This window comes from Pituophis catenifer, unplaced genomic scaffold, assembly GCF_029215685.1.
Source record: "Pituophis catenifer annectens isolate HBS135680 unplaced genomic scaffold, rPitCat1.0.hap2 SCAF_4, whole genome shotgun sequence".
Lineage (NCBI taxonomy): Eukaryota > Metazoa > Chordata > Lepidosauria > Squamata > Colubridae > Pituophis > Pituophis catenifer.
In genome coordinates this window covers 51,804,624-51,827,049 of record NW_027256884.1, presented here as the reverse complement: position 1 = coordinate 51,827,049, position 22,426 = coordinate 51,804,624, and the positions used below count along the sequence as shown (strand labels likewise).

The window sequence follows — 22,426 nt, the reverse complement described above, 5'->3', positions numbered from 1 at the left end:
GCCGATTTAAAACCCCAAACATTTAAAATACCCCAATTAAAATTATTAAGTTGATAGCCCTGCCTGGCGGAATAACAGGGTCTTCAGTGCGCAACGAAACACTCGGAGGTCGGAGATCTTGCGTATTTCCGGGGGCAGTTCATTCCACAGGGCTGGGGCTCCCACAGAAAAGGCCCTCCCCCTGGGCGTCGCCAGCCGACATAACTTGGCTGATGGCACCCTGAGGAGACCCTCTCTGTGGGAGCGGACTGGTCGGTGGGAGGCTATTGGTGGCAGAAGACGGTCTCGAAGGTACCCGGGTCCTATGCCATGGAGCGCTTTAAAGGTGGTAACCAACACCTTGAATCGCACCCGGAAGACCACTGGGAGCCAGTGCAGCTCGCGCAGGAGGGGTGTCACGCGGGCACAACGAGTTGCGCCCATAACCACCCGCGCGGCCGCATTCTGGACCAGTTGGAGCCTCCGAGTGCTCTTCAAGGGGAGCCCCATGTAGAGAGCATTACAATAGTCCAGCCGGGAGGTGACAAGGGCATGAGTGACCGTGCGCAAGGCGTCCCGGTTCAGAAAGGGCCGCAACTGGCGGATCAGGCGAACCTGATAAAAGGCCCCCCTGGCCACGGCCGTCATATGCTCTTCTAAAGACAGCCGTGTATCCAGGAGGACACCCAGATTGCGAGCCCTCTCTGTGGGGGGCAAAGATTCACCCCCAATAGTCAGCGATGGCACCTGCTGACTATATCGGGACGCCGGCAGCCACAGCCACTCGGTCTTGGACGGGTTGAGTCTGAGCCTGTTCCTCCCCATCCAGACCCGCACGGCCTCCAGGCAGCGAGACATCACATCAAGGGCATCGTTGGGGTGGTCTGGGGTGGAGATGTACAGCTGAGTATCATCAGCGTACAGATGACACTTCACCCCAAAACCACGGATGATCTCACCCAGTGGCTTCACATAAATGTTGAACAGAAGGGGCGAGAGGACCGACCCTTGTGGCACTCCCCATGCGAGATGCCTCGAGGTCGACCTCTGCCCCCCTGCCAACACGAACTGCGAGCGGTCGGAGAGGAAGGAGGAGAACCACCGCAGAACGGTGCCCCCTATTCCTAACCCTCTTAACCGCCGCAGCATGATACCATGGTCGATGGTATCAAAAGCCGCTGAGAGATCTAATAGGACTAGGACAGAGGAGCAACCCCTGTCCCGAGCCCTCCAGAGATCATCCACCAACGCGACCAATGCCGTTTCTGTGCTGTGCCCCTGCCTGAAGCCCGACTGGCACGGGTCTAGATAGATAGCTTCATCCAGGTGCCCGGGCAGTTGTTGTGCCACCACACTCTCAACAACCTTCGCCACAAAACGAAGGTTGGAGACCGGACGGTAGTTAGCTAATTCAGCCGGGTCCAGGGAAGGCTTCTTGAGGAGGGGCCTCACCACCGCCTCTTTCAAGGCGGCGGGAAAGGCACCCTCACTCAGAGAAGCAGTTATAATCCCCTGGAGCCAGCCTCGTGTAACCTCCCGGGAGGCCAGTACCAACCAGGAGGGACACGGGTCCAATAAACATGTGGCGGCACTAATCCTACCCAGAACCCTGTCCACATCCTCGGGAGCCACAGGATCAAACTCCTCCCAGATAATATTCTCAAGGCCTGCCCCTGTCTCCTCCCCTGGACTCATCCAATCGGAGTCCAAGCCATCCCGAATCCGAGCGACTTTATCATGCAGGAATTGCACAAAATCCTCAGCGCGGCCTTGTAAGGGATCTTCCCGCACTCCCCCCCGAAGAAGGGAGTGGGTCACCCTAAACAGGGCGGCTGGGCGGTTCTCTGCAGATGCGATAAGAGCGGAAAAATGATTAGATTTCGCCGCTTTTATCGCCACTAGGTAGGTCTTGATATAAGACCTCACCTGTGTCCGGTCGGAATCAGATTGACTAGTCCTCCAAATGCTCTCTAGGCGTCTTTTCCGACGCTTCATCTCTCTCAGCTCCTCAGAGAACCAAGGAGCCAATTGAGATCGGCATCGGGTCAGAGGCCGCAAAGGCACGACGCGGTCCAAAGCTCCGGTGGCCGCACTCTCCCAGGCGGCCACCAGCTCTTCAGTCGAGTCGTGTGCCAGAGTCTCAGGAAACGGCCCAAGCTCCGTCAGGAACCTTTCGGGGTCCATCAGGCGCCTGGGACGGAACCATTTGGTCGGTTCCGTCTCCCTGCGGCGGGGGAAAGCGGTAGGAAAGTCCAAGTGAAGGAGCGAATGATCTGTCCATGACAAGGGTTTGATGTCTAGGTCCCCTCTACCAAGATCATTCAACCACTGACCAGAGACAAAAATCAGGTCCAGAGTGTGTCCCCCTATGTGAGTCGGGCCTTGAACTAACTGGGTCAGGTCCATGGCCGTCATGGAAGCCATGAACTCCCGAGCCGCCTCTGACGCCTCACCCGCAGACGGAAGGTTGAAATCCCCCATGACAATAAGTCTGGGGGTGTCAACCGCCACCCCGGCAATGACGTCGAGTAGCTCGGGCAGGGTCGCTGCCACGTGGCAGGGAGCCAGGTACGCAGTCAGCAAACCCATCTGCACCCCACGGCCCCACTTCACAAAGAGGGACTCACATCCGGCTATCTGAGGAACAGTGGTCTCCCTCGGACAAAGACTCTCCCTAATAACCACCGCCACTCCCCCACCCCTCCCCTGGGCCCTTGGCTGATGAAATGCACAGAAACCTGGTGGGCACATTTCAACGAGGGGGACCCCCCCCTCGTGGCCCAACCAGGTCTCCGTAATACCTGCCAGGTCCGCACCCCCCTCTAAAATAAGATCACAAATGAGGGGGGCTTTATTAACAACCGACCTGGCATTACACAACATCAGCCGCGGACCCTGGGCCTGAGACTCTGCACAACCCAGGACACGAGTCGCGCATTGGGGGCCGGGGTGCGTAATTACTTGTAAACAGTGTGTGCGCACCCCCAGCACATGATATGGCCCCCTGCGCCCGTCATACCTGCCCCTCCCACTCATTGTTTCAATTACACAGCCCTTCCTATCGTCCCCCTGCTCCCCGGTTAAATTTCCTTTCACGACCCCTCTGTTGCAGCCAATCGACCCATCACCCCGCTCAGTTGCTATCTGAACCCCCCCGGGTCCACTTTTACAACCCCCTCCCTTCCTCCCGGGTCCCCTTAAAATTTTGGTTAAAAATTTAGCTAAAAAACCCCTCAACCCCCTTCTCGCACCATGCCACCTCTCGGGGTTCCAAAGCCCGTCATTAAGGTAGGCCCTCGATAGAGTGGAGGGCCAAACCTGCGAGAGGGGGGAGTCTCGCAGTGCACATAGCTCCGCCGCCGAGTACATCAAGTAAAATCAGAATGGGAAGGCAGTTTGGTAGTGTCCACAGAGTCCTAGGACAGAAGGTCTTTTTATAAGCAGCAACCCGGAATCCCCTGCTCTCTCACAGCAGCGGAGGGAGTTGGTTTATACAGTCAGCGGGAGAAAAGTTTTTCCCAGCCACCCTCTCACAGTGGTTGGCCAGATGTCCAAAGGCAAGGAATTTGATGGTATCATCCCTTCTGATAAAAGATGGTTCAAACAGCCAACTTCCCTCAGGGTCCACAAAATACTGTCCAAGTCCCCATCTGCCGGGAGTTTCGATGGAAGTAATTAATATGATTTGATTTGAAGCGGGGTACAAATAAAGCTGCCCAGTAGTTGCCCAGTAATTCCGTAGGAGGATAGATGTATACACAAGGGAGAGGAGAGGGTGAGGGGGGGGAGGAAGGCTGACTCCCAGGCCGATAACAGGGCCAGAAAGGGGGGGGAGGAGGGGGAGGAGAGGCCGCCCATGGAGGCCCCATCCCAGAGCCATCCACCGGACTCTCCAACCCCAGATCTTTCCATCCCCTCGTCATTTGAGCCATATCATGCCTCCGCTTCGCCTCTCCGCCAGCATCGAATGTCCAACAACCTCCACCTCACCCTTTTTCGCAACCATTTTATCCAGCTAAACATCCCCTCCCAATCGCTGCGCAGCGGCTGCCATTGCCGCTGCAACTCTGCAACTCCACCGCCAGTGCCAGAACGCCCTCAGTCCACCATCGGCACCATTGGTCCTGCCACGTCGTCGCCGCTGTTCTGACAGCCGCCGACCAGCGAGCGGGGAAGAAGCCGGCATCGCTGCAGCCAATTTCCCTAATCCTCCTTACGGGGCGCCTTGCGGCGCGCCTCGCGGCGTCCTGCAGCCTCCCGCGGCGTTCTTCTTTGCAAACAAAAAGGAGGATACATCACTTCAGAATGTATGGGATACAATGAAAGCATATATTAGAGGCCTGGCAATAACATATTTATTATGAATAAATTTATTAAGAATAAAAAGAAAAGACAAACACAGAAGAAATTAGAAGAGGAGTATAAGAGGTTAGAGAAGAAATTACAAAGGGATACACAAAATAATAAAGTTAAAAAACAAATGGAACTGAAAAAACATGAAATGAATTTAATTTTTTAAAAAGTTTTTTATTTTAAACAGTTAAAAAGACATACATAGACATACAACATATACAAGAATCTTAGTTTCTTTTTCAGCTACTTAAACAGTGATCCATTTCTTACTACACAGTATATTAATATGTACAGATATTATAATGTTAACTTATTCAGCCTTTTTCTCCTATTATATTTCATTTCTACTAACATGTTAATTGATTTATCACATTTTTCTCTTTCCCTTCTTCATTCCTTTAATTTATTTCCTTATTTTTCAGCCATTCATACCAATTATTCCACACTTTATAGAATTTGGTTTCCTCTTTCCCCTGAATTTCTTTAGTTAGTTTATACAGTTCTGCGCATTCTAGAATCTTTTTAATTATATCCTTATCTGGTGGTAATTCTTCTTTCTTCCAATATTGCGCATATATAATACGTGCTGCTGTCAATATATGTAGTATGAGATACTGTGTTTCTTTAGTATAATTTTCTATTGACATCCCTAATAGAAACTGTTCAGGTTTTCCCTCTATTGAATTCTGGATTATTTCTTCGATCCAATTTTTAATTTTCTTCCAAAATTTTTTCGCCACCGGGCATGTCCCCCATTGGTGATAGAATGTTCCATAACTAATCTTACACTTCCAGCATTTCGGAGAATTGCTGGGGAACATTTTCACTATTCTTGCTGGTGGAAGATGCCATCTGTGAAACATTTTTATCTGGTTTTCCTTGTATGCAGTTGAGATTGTTAATTTCATATTTGTTTTCCACATCTTCTCCCACTTCTCCAACTTTATCGGATAATTAAAATTTTGGGCCCATTTGATCATCGTTTCTTTCACAGTTTCCTCTTCCATTTTATACCGTAATAGAAATTTGTATATTTTACTAATTAGTTTTTGTTCATTCTTTAACAGAATTTTATCAAGGTCGGTTTGTTCTACTCTAATTTGATCCGTTTTCCTCTCCTCAATATATTTTGATCTTATTTGTAGGTATGACCACCATTGTATTTCCCTACCTAAGTCCTGTTCCAATTAGTGTTTTGCTTTTAGAGTTCCCCCCTCATTAACAATATCCTTATATCTAATAATTTTGGACCAGTCTACTAAATTTGGGTGTGTTAATATTTCTTCTGGGGAGATCCAGGACAGTACTCCTATATAGTGATGTTTCTTAATTTTGTTCCAAATTGTTAAAGAGTGAGTTCCTAATTACATGTCTTTTGAAGTATCCATGAGTGCTCTGTTTCCCCCCTCCCCCATAGAAATGCGTGCCACCCTACATGAAGATCGTGTCCCTCTAATATTAAGAGTCTTTTATTTTCTAATTCTATCCACTCCTTTATCCAGACTAAGCCAGCTGCTTGGTAATAGGTCTCCTAGTCCGGGAAGGCTATTCCTCCTCTGTCTCTTGTGTCTTGTAATACTTTTAATCTGATTCTGGCTTTCTTCCCTTGCCAAATAAATTTTGTAGTCATTCTGTTTAATAAATCAAATATTTTTTTTTCCATTCTAATCGGTATAACTTGGAAGAGGAATAAAATTTTGGGCAAGATACTCATTTTTATTGCTGCCACTCTTCCTGACCATGAAATTTGTAGCTTTGTCCAATTTTCCAAATCCTTCTCAATTTGCCAAACCAATTTATCATAATTTTCTTTTTTGATTGATGAGCTTCTTGCAGTCAGACAGATTTCCAAATATTTTATTCTTTTGGTAGTTTGTATAGCCATAGTCTTTTCTAATTCTATCTCCTGTTCTTTTGTACAGTTTTTAGTTAATAATTTTGATTTATTTTGATTTATTTTTAAACCTGCCACTGCACCAAATTCCTCTACTTTTCTGATCAATTTAGGGCCTGATTTTAGTGGGTCTTCAATTATAAAAACCATATCGTCTGCATAGGCTTGAATTTTATACGCCTCATTCTTAATTCTCAATCCTTTAATCTCTTTTTTTTTTATTGAAAAAGTTTTTCAAATACAGATTTTTCCCCCTTTTTTCCCCCTTTCCCCCCCTAGCCCCCCTCCCCCCTCCCCTCCCCCCATGGCTTCTCCAAGATGAAATCCAAGTTGATATCACATTATATAATACTTTACCACCCTTTTACACCACCCCCTATGTGCTAAACATTTCTTTCTAACATTATTATTATATCCCCCATATACTATACATTTCAAAACAGCATTCGGCTATAAAACTATATAATAGATCCTAATTTGGTATTTATTCTACTCATAAGCTACCCATTTCCTCCACCCCCATACGTATATCTCTTAATTCAAATATTTTAAGTATATTAATATCTAAACATAACATCCATTTTCCTAAACTAAGCAATCAGTAACCTAACCTATCTCCTTGTACCATATCAATTTTGTTTCACCCACTTTCCTGCAGGTCTACCATACATAATATATTTAATATCTTTATTCTTCTGCCCGTATCACTAAAAGATATTTCCTTATATAAATAAAATCCTCAAATGACTTTAAATTTGTATTCCATATAGTATCTTCTGTAATGCCTTTCAACTAGATTGTTAATTCCATCGACCATATTCGGGTAACATCAAATCCTGTTTCCAACAGTGTATTTAGTATCTTCAATTATCATCTGCCCGCATCATTGATAAGTATTTCTGTATATAAACCCCCCCCCCGAGTGACTTTATATTTATATTCCATATGGTATCTTCTGTAATGTCTTTTGTCTAGATTATTAATTCCAACAACCACGTTAGGGTAACAACCAGATCATCTGCATGCCCCTATTCCATAGTTCTCTTGCCTTGTAGCTCAACGTATGCGTAGTCCATCTTTCATAGAGTCCATAATAGAAAGTTCCAGTCCACTCAATCACAGGCCATCTTCCACACCCCAAAGACACCAGCACTGGAGAGATCTGTTATTCTTCTCAAAATAGTATAAGTCTGTAATTTGCCTCTGTTATGTTTTCATGTATCTGCCTTCTATAAATCCCGCTTATTATATTAAATCGTCTCTAAATAACTGGCATTAGTCTGTTGGGTAAAGTTTTTTTAGTTTAAAATTTTTAAGTTTTGTAGAACCTGCTTCTTCTTTTCTTAACTTGTGACTTAGATCCCCTCCATGGTTGCTTTTTTAAGACTTGTATGTTAACTGATTGAATTACATGCTGGTCTTTAACTTGATAAGACATCAAATCGAAATCCAAAGCCGCCTCTCTTATATTTATAGGTGATCCAACTATAGCCTCTGAGGGTGAATCCAAAAGCGACTCATCCAAGAAGCCCTCTGTAACTTGTTGTTTTTCCATTACCTCCGTCTCCATCTGCTTGCCCTGAGCTGCAATCTCTTGTTCATTTTGCTTTCCTTTGTCACCTTCCTGTATTCCTGACACTGATAACATATGTGGAGATGTTGGGCCCATTTTAAAAACCTTGTAGTAAAATTCTTCCGCTTTTTCAACAGTATTTAATTGATATCTTTCTCCTTGATATCTCAATATTATACCAACTGGAGCATCCCACCTAAATGGGATGTTTTGTTTCTTTAGCTCAGTCACCAAAAATCCAAAGTCTTTTCTGTCTTTTAACATCTTAGATGGCAGCTCTTTATATATCCGGATCTTTATTCCATTCACTTCTAGAGTGGCATTAAAAGACTTTTGCACAATATCATTTCTTATTCCTTTATCAGTAAAATAAATCACCACATCTCTAGGCAATTGCCTTTGCTTTGCCACCCAAGAATTTACTCTGTAGACCTTATTAATTTTACAGAATACTTCTTCAGAGCTGACCTTTAAAATCACAGCCAGAGCTTCAGCAGACATCTTTCTCAAATCCTCTCTTCTATTTTCCTTTATTCCCCTCAGTCTAATCGCAAATTCCATGGATCTGAATTGCACCATTGTAACTTCATTTTCAATCCTTTGCGTTATATTATCTACATTGTAAGTCTTGTGATCAGCTTCCTTCACTTTTGACTCTACTTCTAAGCTATTTTCTTGAATCATTGTCAAATCATTTTCAATTCTTTGCATTTTATTATCCAAATTATAAATCTTATGATCAGCTTCCTTCATTTTAGACTCTATTTCTAAATTGATTTCTTCCAATTTTTTATCCATTTGTACAATTACTTCTGAAAAGCCTTTCAAAGCTGTTACAATATATCGCTTCAGGTTATATTTTTGTTGAACCAACTCTTTAATTTCCTGTCTAAATTTTTCAAAATTCTGGTTCATAATCTCATCATGTCTTGCCAACGCCTCCACAACAAATTCCTTTAAGTCTTTAAAACCATTCTTGTGCGTCTGTAAGTTCAAAAATTGCTCTTGTGATTTATAAATGGGGGAAACCCCCCCCCCGCAGCTTTGTTGTCTGGCTTTGTCAGCTTTAGCGCCATCCTGCCATGCAAACAGACTCTTTTTAAAGAAAAAATCTTCTCTCCACACAATATCAATATCAAGTCTCTAAGAAAGGAGAAGCATGAAGCAGAAATTTTTCCCCTTCTCTTCTAGCCAGCGCTATTACTTCAGATACTTTGTAGCATATTAAGCCATTCAGACGGAAGGACTTTCGCTTTCAGCTTTCTTCTCAAGCCTCTAAAGCCAGCCGCCATTTTAAACTTTTTTTTTCCCCTTTCACTCTTTCTTCATTCTTAAAATCAGTCATAGGGTTATTACAAGTACTTGCAGTTTAGAGTCCCAAATCCGGATTTCATCCTGCTTATTTAAGCAATCTGTTAGTTTTCGCTGATTAGGTTGGTCACATCGTCTAGCTCTGCAAAGTGCAGAGTTCCCCCGAAGCCCGGAGCAACGGCGAGCTGGATAGGGAGCCCCATCCTGCTTCCTCCCCAAGAGTAAAAAAAAAAAAACTCTGGGGACTTCGCAGAGGGCTCTACCTGTTCTCGCCGGCTCTTCTCACATTTCCTTAAAGAAACAGAGTTTTTCGTGCCGCCTCTCAGCTGTAAAGGCAGCTCTTTACGGGCGGCGGGGCTGGCGGTCCCAAAAGACCGTCTAGTGATGACGGAAGCCAAACCGGAAGCCACAATCCTTTAATCTCTTGATCTTCCCTAATTCTATTTAAGAGTGGTTCCAGTGATAGGATAAAAAGAAGTGGGGAGAGTGGGCAAACTTGTCTTACTTCCTTTGGTATCTCAAATCCCTCTGTCGTGTCTTGATTAAACATTACTTTTGCTGTTTGTTTTGAATATATTTTTTCAACCATTTTTCCAAATTTTTGTCCAAATTCCATTTTCCTTATCAGTTTTGTCATGAATTTCCAGTTCAGATTGTTGAAAGCTTTTTGTGCATCAAGGAAAACCAGTGAAATTTACTTCTCCGAGTATATTTCGTAATACTCTAATATATCAACTATCGTACATGTATTATTTTTAATTTGGCGTCCTGGTAAAAATCCGCTTTGGTCCGGATGAATATGCTTATTCAGAATCATTTTTAGTCTTTCCGCAATTATTGACATAAATGTTTTATAATCAGAATTCAATAGAGAGATAGGCCTGTAGTTTTGTATTAGTTGTTGGTCTGAATCTTCCTTGTGTATAAGTGTAATTAATGCCTCTGACCATGATTTCGGAATGTTTGTCTCCTGCAATACATCATTAAATATTTCTAACATTAGCCCTCCTATCTGATTTATTGTATTCTTATATAGTTCAATTGGTAATCCATCAGGGCCTGGGGTCTTATTATTTTTTTGTCTTTTTATAGCCATCCCAAATTCAGTTTCAGAAATTGGTCTGTTCAGTATTTCTTTTTGTTCGTCTGTCAATTTACAAACATTTATTTCCTCCAAATATTTTTTAATTTCTGATTTTTCTTTTTTTTTCTTGTGTATATAATTTAGAGAAGAAATTATAGATTATTCATTTTTTATCTTCTTTTCTGTATCGAATTGCCCCTTCTTCATCTTTCAGGCATTGTATCGTTCTTTTGTCCTTTTCTTTTTTCAGTTTGTAGGCTAACCACCTACTTATTTTATTTGCATGTTCAAAATAGTTTTGCTTCGCTGTCTTTATTTTCCAGGCTAATTCTTCCTGTGTAATCAAATTTAATTTATGTTTAATTATCCTTCTTTCCTTTTTAATTTTCTTGTTTTGGGGATCTTTATATAGTTTTTCTTCTAATTTTTGGAGTTCTTCCTGTAGTTTATTTTGTTGTTGATTTTTCTCTCTCCTTTTCTTTGCAATATATGCAATCGAGACCCCTCTGATGTAAGCTTTTAGAGTATCCAGAGATTTTGAGGCGAGGTATCTTCTTTTTTATTTATGCTCAGAAAGATCTTTATTTCTTTTTCCATTCGCAATTTATATTCTTTCTCCTTACATACATATTGATTTAGAGTCCACCTTTTATATATTTTTTGTCCCTTCCAATGAATTATTATAGGGTTATGGTCTGCCCATTCGTTTATTCCAATATCTATTTTTCCAATTTCCAACTGCAATTGTGTTGACATCCAGGCCATATCGATCCTGGACCAAGACTGATGTGGATGTGAATGATAAGTGTATTGCCTCTTTTTTATTAATTTCTCTCCAGGTATCTTTTAAACCTAATTCTTGTGTCATATTGAAAAACTCTTTTGGTAATATTTTTTTCTTTTTTCTTTTTTGGTTTTCTTCTCACTATGGTAGTCTTTTTTGCTATCCACTATAGCATTATAGTCTCCTTTTATGCAAATGTTGTCTATCTCCTGTTCTACTATTTTATTATGTAATTTTTTATAATATTCTTGCTGATTTGAATTTGGAGCATATATCACAACTAATAAAAATTGTTTGGATTCAGTATCTAATTTGACCATCAAAATTCTGCCTTCATCATCTGCATACTTTAGTTCTGATTTTATTCTTTCTTTTATGTACACTGCTATTCCCCCTTTTTTTTTGTTGAGATAGAGACACATATAATTTCCCTAATTTCTTATTTTCCAATAATTTTTGAAAGCCTTTTTTTATGTGAATTTCTTGTAAACAGATAACATCTATGTCTAACTTCTTTAATTTTGAGAATGTTTGTGTTCTTTTCTTCTGTATATTTAAACCATTAATGTTCACGGAGAATAATGATATTGCTTCTTCCATCCCTTACTGTACTTGATTTTTTGTATTTCTTGTCTCTCTCTTAACTCTTCCTCTTGCTCCTTCTCTTTCTTCTCGTTCTTTTTCTTGGGCTTTCTTTGGTTCTTTCTTTCTATTTCTTCTTGTTGTTCGTCTTCTTGACTTTTACTTTCTGATTCGTCCTTACTTTCTTGTTCGTCTTCCAAATAATTTTTGTAAAACTCCTGTGCTTTTTCTACTGAGTCAATTTTGAATTTTTTACCTTGCCACGTAATAAGGATTCCTTCCGGCATAATCCATCGGAACATCACTTTGTGTTGTATTAATTGGGATGTCAGCTAATGATATTGTTTTCTTTGGTCTTGTATTCTCTGTGGGATTTGCTTTAATATAATAATCTCTTTCTCTTTATAAGATACTGTTTCCTCTCTGGATTTTTTATATATTTCATCTCTCATTGTTTTTTTACTGAATCTAATGTGTACTTCTCGTGCCAATCGATGTCTTCTAATATAGTTATTATGTACTCGGAATATTTCGTCTATCAAGTCTATTACCTCCTCTTTATCTCTTTGTATTAATTCTGCTTTTATTTCACTCATCTTCCCTTCCAAATCTTCTTCTTTCTCTTCCACCACATTCTGAAAACGCAAAAAGAAGGACGTTTTCTCCATTTCTAAAAATGCGATAGAATTGTCCAGTTCTTTATTTGCTTGTCGAGCATCCTGTTCTGCCATTTCTAGTTTCAGATCCAATAAGTCTACTTTAGATTCTATTTTTTTGACTTTCTGCTCGTTCTCTACTACTGTTTGTTGTATATTCTCCATCTTCTCCTTCATACTCTTTAAATCTTCCTTTAATTCTCCTATTTCATTTTTAATTTCTTTATGGAACCTTCTAGCTTCCTCTTGGTGATCTGCCATCTTTTCTTGAGATTTCATTAAAGTCTCTTGAATTGTTTGTAGCATGGTCTGCATAGTACTCATTGTTGGTTCCATCTTATCTTTTTCCTTTCCCAGCATACTTTCAATTGAACACTGGGTTGTGGGGGAAGGCATCAAGGTTGGGGTTGATACAGTTTTTTTTCCAGTTTTTGTTATTGTTGTTGTTGACATTGTTAAATTTCTTGTCAGGTTCCTTCACAATTTCATTTTAAAAAAATTTAGAGATCACTCTAACCTATTACAATTCAATTTAACTAATCTTAAAACCTCTCACTTATGATTGTTATCTATTTGTTATTATTTAATCCTTAAACCCTTTAATCCTTAAATTTTTAATTAGTTTTCTAATGCTATTTTCTATTTAGAGATTTTACCCTGTTTAAAACAATCCCTTTTTCCCTCCTATATATATATATTCCCCTTCAACTCTTAATCTTCTATATAACAATAAAGCCTTTTCAGTAAAACAAAAGCCCCCCCTTCTCCGGTTACAATTACAATTTCAAAAATAATTCAGTTACAATTTCAAAAATAATACTCAAACCAAAATTCAATCTTTTACAGCAAATTTCTCTCTTTAAAATTCTTTCCTTTTTTTTTAAGACTGCCTTCTTCCGGTTCTTCCACACCTTATTGCATCAGCTTGTCCATTTTATTGTTCTCACCCTTGCCACTCTTCACTCCACCATCTGATCTGTCCCACTTCTCAGTCTTACACCAATTTACATTCCACTGTCTTTCCTGGTATTTATAAATCCACAGAATTTGATTGTCTATTTTTAATTTTCTGTCCACAGTTTTCTTCCCAATATTCTCTGTCCACCTACACCAATTTTAAAGAGAGGAAAGTTCTCAGTTCTAATCTTAGTTCCAAAAATCACCGTATTAATTTACTCTTTTTCTGTCTTCCGTCACAGTTCCTTCGCAATAATTCTGGTTGTTACTTTGTATCTTCTTTGTTGCTTCTACTTTCACTGCTTCCACCGTCTTTTCTGTCTTTGTTCGATCGCCTCCTTTTAAGCGCACTCCCTCTCGATCGCTGCTTTCTCTGCTCCCCGCGTCTCTCTCATAATCTTTTCTTAACTGTTACTTTTTCTTTCTTTCTCCACTTTTAAATGATCACTGTCACTGATACCACTCTTTGCTTCCTCACTAAGGCGGCCGCCATCGCTCCTGATCTGCTTTAAAGGCAGATTTTTCCCTGCAGGATTTAAGGGGTCCGGCTTTCTTTCTCCAGGGCGCTAGCGTCTCGCCCGAGAATCAAAGCCTTCCCCTTATTCCAAACCCTCCGAGCCTGGAATTGCCCTTGAAGGGGCTCCAAATCAGGAATTAGCTGGGTTTTCAGGAGCTGTCAAAAGCATCCTCATCCACTCCGCGAGACGTCACCATCGGAAGTCCCGAAATGAATTTAATTGAACAAGAATTTTTGGCATGTTCAAACTAAGAACAGCTAAACAGAACTTTTTTGAAAATGCAAATAAGCCAGAGGTTGGCATATAAGGTTGGCATATAAAATGAAAAAAGAAAAAGAGAGAAAATTAATCAACCAGCTACAAGATGAAAAAGGAATTACATGTTATAGAAATGAAGAAAAAAAAATAATTCAAAACTACTATGAGAGACTATATAACCAAGAGATGATACCTGATGGGAAGATAAAACAATTCTTAGAAAAATCTAACTTGCCTAAAATACGTGACCAATATAAGGAAGCACTACAAGAAAGAATAACTATGATGGAATTAACAGAAGTGATAAAAAAAACAAAAAAATGGGGAAAGAATTATTGAAAAACTTATACTATACAAGTAAAGTGAGGTCGGATAGACCTAATTGATTTATAAATGTAAATTAGGTTGTTCTGTCTCCCCCGGAATATAATATAGATGTATTGTACCGAATATTAAGTTATTAAGGTACTACTTATAGGCATGTATGTTATTTGTTTTGTTGTTCTATTTGTCATTTATCTTCTTTTTTAATGATAAATGTAAATAAAGATTATTTAAAAACAAAACAAAACAAAACAAAAAAATGGGAAAACATCGGGCCCAGATGGATTATCAGCAGAACTATATAAATCGCTACAAGATGTGTTAAGCAATGTAATGCTGGAATTATTTAATGAGCTTCTAGTGAAAGCAAAGATTCCAAACTCATGGATGGAGGCGTATGTTACACTTATACCTAAAGAAGATACAGACTTGCAACAAGTTAAAAACTATAGACCGATTTCATTGTTGAACGTAGGTTATAAGATTTTTGCCTCAATAATGGCGAATAGATTAAAAAGGTTGTTAAATGAATTTATTTTATGGACCAAAATAGTTTTTTACCCAAAAGACAAATTAGAGATAATATGAGGAGAATCTTGAATACCTTGGAATACTATAAAATACATTCAGAAAAACAAATAGTGATGATATTTCTAGTTGCACAGAAAGCATTTGACAATGTGAATTGGTAATTTATGATAAATCAATTATGGATTTTGGGGAGAGATTTATAAATATGATAAAAACAATTTACAACAAACAATCGGCAAAGATAATGTTGAATGGAGAGATGATAGAAAAAGTCAACATAGTGAAAGGAACAAGGCAAGGATGTCTGTTATCTCCATTGTTATTTGTGTTAACACTAGAAGTATTAAATAGAATAAGACGAAATGTATTAAATAGTATTAAATTATTAAATAGAATATTTAATAATTATTCTATTATTAAATAGAATAAGACGAAATGAAGAAGTAAAAGGAATGAAAATTAAAAAAGAAGAATATAAGTTACAAGCATTTGCAGATGATTTAGTGTTTATTTTGGAGGAACCTCAAATGACAGGCTCTAAACTATTAAAACAAATAGAAGAGTATGGAGAACTGGCAGGACTAAAAATAAATAAAGAAAAAACAAAAATATTGGTGAAAAATATTACAGAAAAACAGAAAAAAGAATTAATGGAGAAGCTAGAAATTCAAATTGTGAAGAAAGTTAAATACTTAGGAATACAATTAATTTCGTGTAATGATACAAGAAGATAACTATTACAAATTAAAAAGACAAATTGAGGAAGATTTGGAGAAATGGAAAAATCTACAATTATTATTAATGGGAAAGATAGCGATAATCAAGATGAATATATTACCGAGACTATTGTTTCTATTTCAGACAATACCAATAAAAGTGGAAAAGACATATTTTGAACACCTTAACAAAATAATGAGGAAATGTATATGGCAAGGGAAGAAAGCGAGAATTAACATAAAAATGTATTTGCGCAAAGATGGAAAGCAGAGAAAATCCCTACAGAGGGAGAAGTAATTAAGAAAATATTGGATTGTGCAGAAATGAATAGATTGACTTTGACAAAGAAACAGAGGAATCAGAATATTTTAAGATATGGGGGCAATTTTATCATTGGTTAGAGAAGATATATATATATATAGGGTAATGTTGTAATAAAATGAGTGAAGAAGAAAGAGGAGAAAAAAGATAGATAAATGTATTAATAGAAAAGCAAGAAATGTGGGAGAAATCCTATAATAAATGAAATGATATTAAGTTATGATAAATATCGGAGGAATAAGAAGGCACAAAATATGTACTCAGATGATACACTGAATGATTGATTATGTATTGTATGTTTATTTGTCTATAAAATAAAAAAAACTTTTTATAAACAAAAAGAATACTACCCAATTCTGCTAATTCCAAATTTTATATTTTTGCTAGTTATCCCAATGTGATGTAAAATATATCTGATTACAGAGTGACTGAAAGTTAAGCTTTCATCTGTTTTTTTTTAATCCAAGGTATTACTGTTGCAGTAATATGCTGCCACACTAGACTGAATGATTCCATTCAAAAGTATTCTGCTCAATTAAATTTGGGTTTTGATAAATATTTTGAATAAGAATGAGAAAAAGTCAGTTTGGTGTAGTGGTTAGGTACCAGGCTAGAAATGGGGAGATCATAAGTTCTAGTCTTGCCTTAAGCATAAAGCCAGTTGGTGACTTTATTTAGTTATTTATTAAACTTATCTATCTTTGAGCAAGTTACTTTCTCTCAACCCTAGAAGGAAGGCAGTGGCAAACCATTTCTGATATTTAGCCAAAAACCCTGCAAGGACTAATGCAGGAAGTTGCTAAAAGTCAGAACTGATTCAAAGATGTGCACACATGCATGCACAATATTTTATTAAAGTTTTGTTGATCAAAGCTCCTGAAATTAAACTATGCCAAAATTTGGGTCCTGAGACAAAATCATAATTATGAAAGTTTGTGCTTCAAAAACTGATTTTGGAATGTTGCCTGATTTCCTTAGGTAGATAAAGTTGAAAAGTTCAAGCACACTCAGAGTACCAAGGATTGCCTGCATGCCAAATACAACACGGCCACTTGTGGAACAGTAGTTGCAGATGACAAGTGGGGACATCTACAAGTAGATGCAACTTCCCTTTACCTTCTCTTCCTGGCTCAGATGACAGCATCAGGTAAGCTATGTCATAATAATAGTGACCTTTGGAATCTTCTAAGAAAAGTTCAGTATTGTCAAATCAGCTAGCTGTAAAAAAAATTTAATTAACTTCAATATTTGACTTATTAATTGTTTTGCAATACTCAATAAGCAGGAGTGGATAAGTTGGCATTCATGCCTCTAGTACAGTGATTCCCAAAGGGGGCAGTACCGCCCCCTGGGGGGCGGTGGGATGCCTTAGGGGGGCAGTAAGAGGCAAGGGGGGCGGCAGGGGGGCGCTAGAGGCAAAAGGGGGTGGCAGGGGGCGCTAAGTGGCAAGGAGGGTGGCCCCCACCCTTTGGCCTGTGCCTCGCAGCAGTTACCTTCTTGCAAGCAAACAGCAAGAAAAAACAACTCATTTCAGCTTCAGCATAGGCTAATTTGCCCGTTGATTAGTTCGGCCTCCCGACTCTCAGCTGATTTGCCCTCAGCTGTTTTGCGCAGGGCTCTTCTGCTTGCTGCAAAGAGCTAAATTGCTGGAGCATATTTTTTTCTCTCCTTGTGCTAATCAAGCTGAAAACGAAACTGAAAGTAAAGCAGGCTGTTTGCTGTTTGCTGCAACTTTAGAAAATTAGGCAGAGGCAGATTTCTTTTTCTTCTTTTTCCTCAAAAAACGTAGGTGCAAACAATGGGAAATTTAGGGCAAAAGAGGAGAGTTCAAGTTTTTAAAACACAAAAGAAAAAAAGGAGAAAGAAAAAGGCAAAAATGGGAAGGGAGAAAAAGAAATGAAAGAGAAAGATGTTATACATATTTAGAATTGAAATATGAATAGTAGTAAGAAATAAATGGGAAATCATGATTGTAAAAATGAAATAATTGGAATATTTGTCTTTGTATTTTTGAAATCTAGACAATGATAAGTTTTTCTTTTTTTCTTTTTTTTAGAAATGAATAAGTATAAACTGTAACAATTGAAATACCTTTAATGGTATATGGTGGTGAAAGTAAAAAGGATTAAGTTGTAGCTTGGATAACAGCTAGAACATTTTTAAATTTAATTAGGGAAATTGTAAAGATTGAAATATTTTAAATTATATATTGTGATGAAAGTAGAAACGATTAAGTTGTGATTTGGAGGATTATATGGGCAAAACTATTTGGGTTATTGGGAGAGTTTAAGATGTGAAAATGAGTAACATAAGGGGAAAGCTCTATTTAACTAGGGAATTGTAATAATTGAGATACTATTAATTGTATATTGTGTGAAAGCAAGAAATGGTTAAGTTGTGGTTTGGAGGAATACATGGGGGAAATTATTTGGTTTATTATTATTGGTAAATATAATTAATTGATTTGTAAGAAATTGGATTGCATGGAAATAATTGGAATATTCATGTTCATATTGATTAATATACAAAAAAGATAGTTATATAACTAATTGATTTATATCAAAATGTTGAATTTGTATTAAACAACTGTAATGTTACATAATTAACCAATGTGAGGATGGATATAAAAATAGATGACAATGGGAAGGGGTATAATATAGAATAGAAGGGAAAAATTGAATTTGATTAAGATTAGAGAAGAGGATGAAGGGTAATATTGGTTTTTTAAAAAAATAGATGAGGAATAAATATGGTAAAAAGGAAATATAGAAATTGTAAATTTAATTGAAATGACTAAACACTGTTTAAATTTGTGAACCGGCCAAATACTCTGTTCAAAGAAAATACATTGTATGTTTGTATGTGTGTTTCTAATTATTGCTATTTATTCATATTTGTTCTCTTTTATTCTTTAAAGTTTAACAATTCATTCTTTATCTTAATATCTTTATATTTGTTTGGGGTTGCCTTTCTTCCATTTCATCTTTTTTATTGTACAGCAATCTTTCTCCTCAAACCTACCACCTCTCTCTTTTCTTTCCTTCTTACTTTCTCTTCCCCCCTCTTCTTCTCCTCCCTACTTCCCCTTCCTTTCTCCTTCTCCTCCTCTCTTCCTCCCTCTCTTACCCTCACTCTACTCTAATTTCCCTTCCCTTCCTTCCTCCCTTCTCTTCCTTCCTCCTCTCTCCTTCCTTCTTCCATCTCTCTTCTCCTTCCTTCATCCCTCTCTACTGCTGTATTCAGTTTCAATTTTATATTTTCCACTATGGAGTTCAGGCAACCCCGGTCTTTCTTTCATTTATCAAGTATATTTCTCAAAATTTCCTCTCATCTTTTTAATTATTAGCAGTATATTTTATCTTATTCCATTTTTTTCTTTTAAATCGTTACTCAAACAATCTTCCAATCCTTAGACTTTTTACTTTTAACAATATATTTTTATTTTACTTCTTGCAAGTATATCATTTGAATCATTTTTGCATTTCAATTTCATTCAGTTTTACATTTAATTTCCATATTCCATCTTATTCAATTAATTCTTATATTATAATTTATTCTCTCCTTTTAGTACTTCTTCCAAAATCATTCTTTCTTTCACATTACATTGTTCTATTTTTCATTGAACAGCATTTTCACCTATAATTTCTACAACTAGCATCCTTCTCTTTATTAACAAATTAACATTTTCACTGACTCTTAACCATTTTCTCTTAGTCTCTCCACAGTTCTCTTTCTTGATGTTTTCCTCCCTTTCTCCCATTTCTTTACCTTCTTCTTTTTCCTGTTCTTATATCTCCCCTTCAGCCTTTTTTCTTTAATTTTAACTCTATTACTTTTCATTCTCAATCTTACCCCATTTATTTCTCTTTTCTTCATATTTGAGATGTATTTTCCCATATCCATTTTTATTCTATCACTATTGTACCCCATTGAGGGCTGCAGGTTGATCTTGTCTGGGAATGGGTGTGAATTCATCCCACAACCCTCTCCATCCCCTTCTCTGTGAAATTGCTTTCTCCCACTCACTGGTGGCCAGCAAATTCAAAAGGAACCCCCAGCTGAGAATCACTGCTCTAGATTGGTTGATTCAGGGGATTTCTTTAGTGTTAACTAATAGTGTTAGCTATTTTTGTTACTGGGATAGATTTGTATTGGAGCAGCCTACAGGCCTGTTTTACTGCAGTAAAACAGTATTTTACTGTTACTATCTTCCTTAGTGGGTCGTGCAAATCGCTATTCTGAACAATACTATTTATAGGGGGTGGGGGGGGCAGTGGTGGGTTGCCCTGGTTCTCACCGGTTCTATAGAACTGGTAGTAAAACCAGCAGGAGGCCCCGCCCACTGACCCCGACATCATCAAAACACTTCTGCACATGTGCAGAAGAGCGCATGCATGCACGAGCAAAGAGTGTGCGCGGCCCTGCTGCAAACCGGTAGTAAAGATAAGTAGAACCCACCCCTGGGTGCGGGGCACTGAGGATGAGTTTGTAGTACCAAGGGGGCGGCAGACTGAAAAAGTTTGGGAACCACTGCTCTAGTAGCTTTCTAAAATTCTTAGTCTTCCTCACCCTTAAGAAGGTCATCTATTACGTGTTGTTTTCTGAAATATTTTAATTGGGTTTAAATATGAATTGTAAACAGATTGTTTTGCAAAGGATTGTATTTTAAGGAAACCACCTATATGCCCATGCTTCTTTTAAAATTTGTTTATGTGAGAAATTTCCTATAAGAATAATAAACTACTGAATGGAGTAAAAACATGAATAGTTCATTTTATTATATGTGATTTATGTTAAATGTCTTAATAATGGTTCTTTCTTAATCAGGATTGCATATTATTTTCACACTTGATGAAGTGGCCTTTATACAGAATCTTGTATTTTATATCGAGGCTGCCTATAAAGTTGCTGTAAGTATTTTCATGGGCATTCCAAATCCAGAGTTTGTATAATTTGAAATCTCCCTGTCAGAAACTTAATAATGATAGCTATCTCCTTATCCTGTTTAATCCCTAAAGTTGGAGAGTTCTTAGCTTCTTTACTCAAGATATCTCTTTAGCCCAGCTCTAGGAAAATAGAAAGGAACATGCTTTGGGTCCTCCTGTTCAAATTACAGAAAAGTAGAATGCCACAAATCTTGTTCCAATTCTGGAATACAAGGGGTAAATATGTAACTATGCAATCTTGCATATAGGAAGGGCTTTAAATGTTAATTTTTTTCTCAGACCAAAAGGCAACAATCAAAGAATTCCAAATAAAATCCATATAGTCAGCCTAGTTAAACCAATCTTTATACCCTCCCTAAATAAGCTCTTGACTCTCCCCATGTTCATTGTGAAGAGCCTGGTTGAAAAGAGATAATCTGAGAATGTTTATAACCAAGCCCTGATTCTGCTTCCATCTGTTTTTTTCCTTTCTTTTTCATTTTTCTTTTCCCTTTCCTTTCCTTCTTCCTTTTTCTTGTTTTCTCAGAGCATTTATCCTAAGGGTTATGGAATGTGGGAAACCAACGTCTTTGAGGAGAAATATTTCTCATCTGCTCCTCATGCAAACACTCATGTTCATAATTTTGAACTAGAGCCTATAAAGTGACAATTTTCAACTTGATTGACTTGGTTGGCAGCTCCATATTGATTACACTAATCTAATAGTTTCTGCATATTTTTGGATCTTTGTTTTTAAAATGTCATTGCTCATTTTTTTCTTATTTTGTTTCAGGATTATGGCATGTGGGAACGTGGTGACAAGACAAATCAGGGCATTCCTGAGTTGAATGCAAGCTCTGTTGGAATGGCAAAAGTAGGAATGTTTCTGTTTTTTCATAAATAGATCAGAAATAATTATAGCCACTTGTAAGTTGATTGAAATTTAGAGACTTATACCTATAGACTTAATTTAACAAAGCTTATTTCTGAGTATTCACATGTTTATTTCTAAACTTGAAATCAAAAAGTACTGTAGTAACTGATAGATTTATTACTGATTTGATAAGGATCTTGATAAATTTTCTGGCTGTGAAAGAAAAATATGTGCAAACAAGCCAGTGGATAAGGACCAACTGAAGTTTTGGGGATAGGGAAATCAACAAACTAAATTTTGCCCATCTTTAGCTGCAGGATCAAAGTTCTAAGATGTATAGAAGTATTACTAACCATAGATCCTTTTGCAACTGACCGAAGGGATTGTAATTCATATTTTTGACCAGACACAATTTAATGATGATCTCATGCTAATATAGCTCAATATAAACTGGCTTGTTTTTATTAAAGCTGCTATTTTCACTATATGGCAGTTGTGTTAATACATATCAACCAGGGACGGTATAAAGATACTAAATTGAGTCACCTTGAAGAAAACAAGATCATTTCTAAAACTACTTGTTTTGTTGTTGTTGTTGTTGTTTTTTAATTTGATTTATATGCCGCCCTTCTCCGGAGACTCAGGGCGGCTTACAATGCGTTAAGCAATAGCCTTCATACTTTTGTATATTTATACAAAGTCAGCTTATTGCCCCCACAAACTGGGTCCTCATTTAACCTACCTTAGAAAGGATGGAAGGCTGAGTCAACCTTGAGCCTGGTAAG

At 38.2% G+C, this 22,426-nt stretch overlaps 1 protein-coding gene across 9 annotated transcripts in view; it reads left to right on the top strand.

The window, feature by feature from the left end:
* Positions 1-22,426, top strand: part of PHKA2 (phosphorylase kinase regulatory subunit alpha 2) — a 311,493-nt gene that overhangs the window by 53,597 nt on the left and 235,470 nt on the right. For all 9 annotated transcript variants that reach the window (XR_011600403.1, XR_011600402.1, XM_070943836.1 and 6 more), the window contains exons 5-7: positions 16,821-16,989; positions 20,670-20,752; positions 21,561-21,641. Coding sequence is in view for 7 of the 9 variants with exons in the window: in XM_070943836.1 (XP_070799937.1) it covers positions 16,821-16,989; positions 20,670-20,752; positions 21,561-21,641 (333 nt within the window). In the remaining 2 variants the exon portion in view is untranslated. The remainder of the gene's footprint in view (positions 1-16,820; positions 16,990-20,669; positions 20,753-21,560; positions 21,642-22,426) is intronic.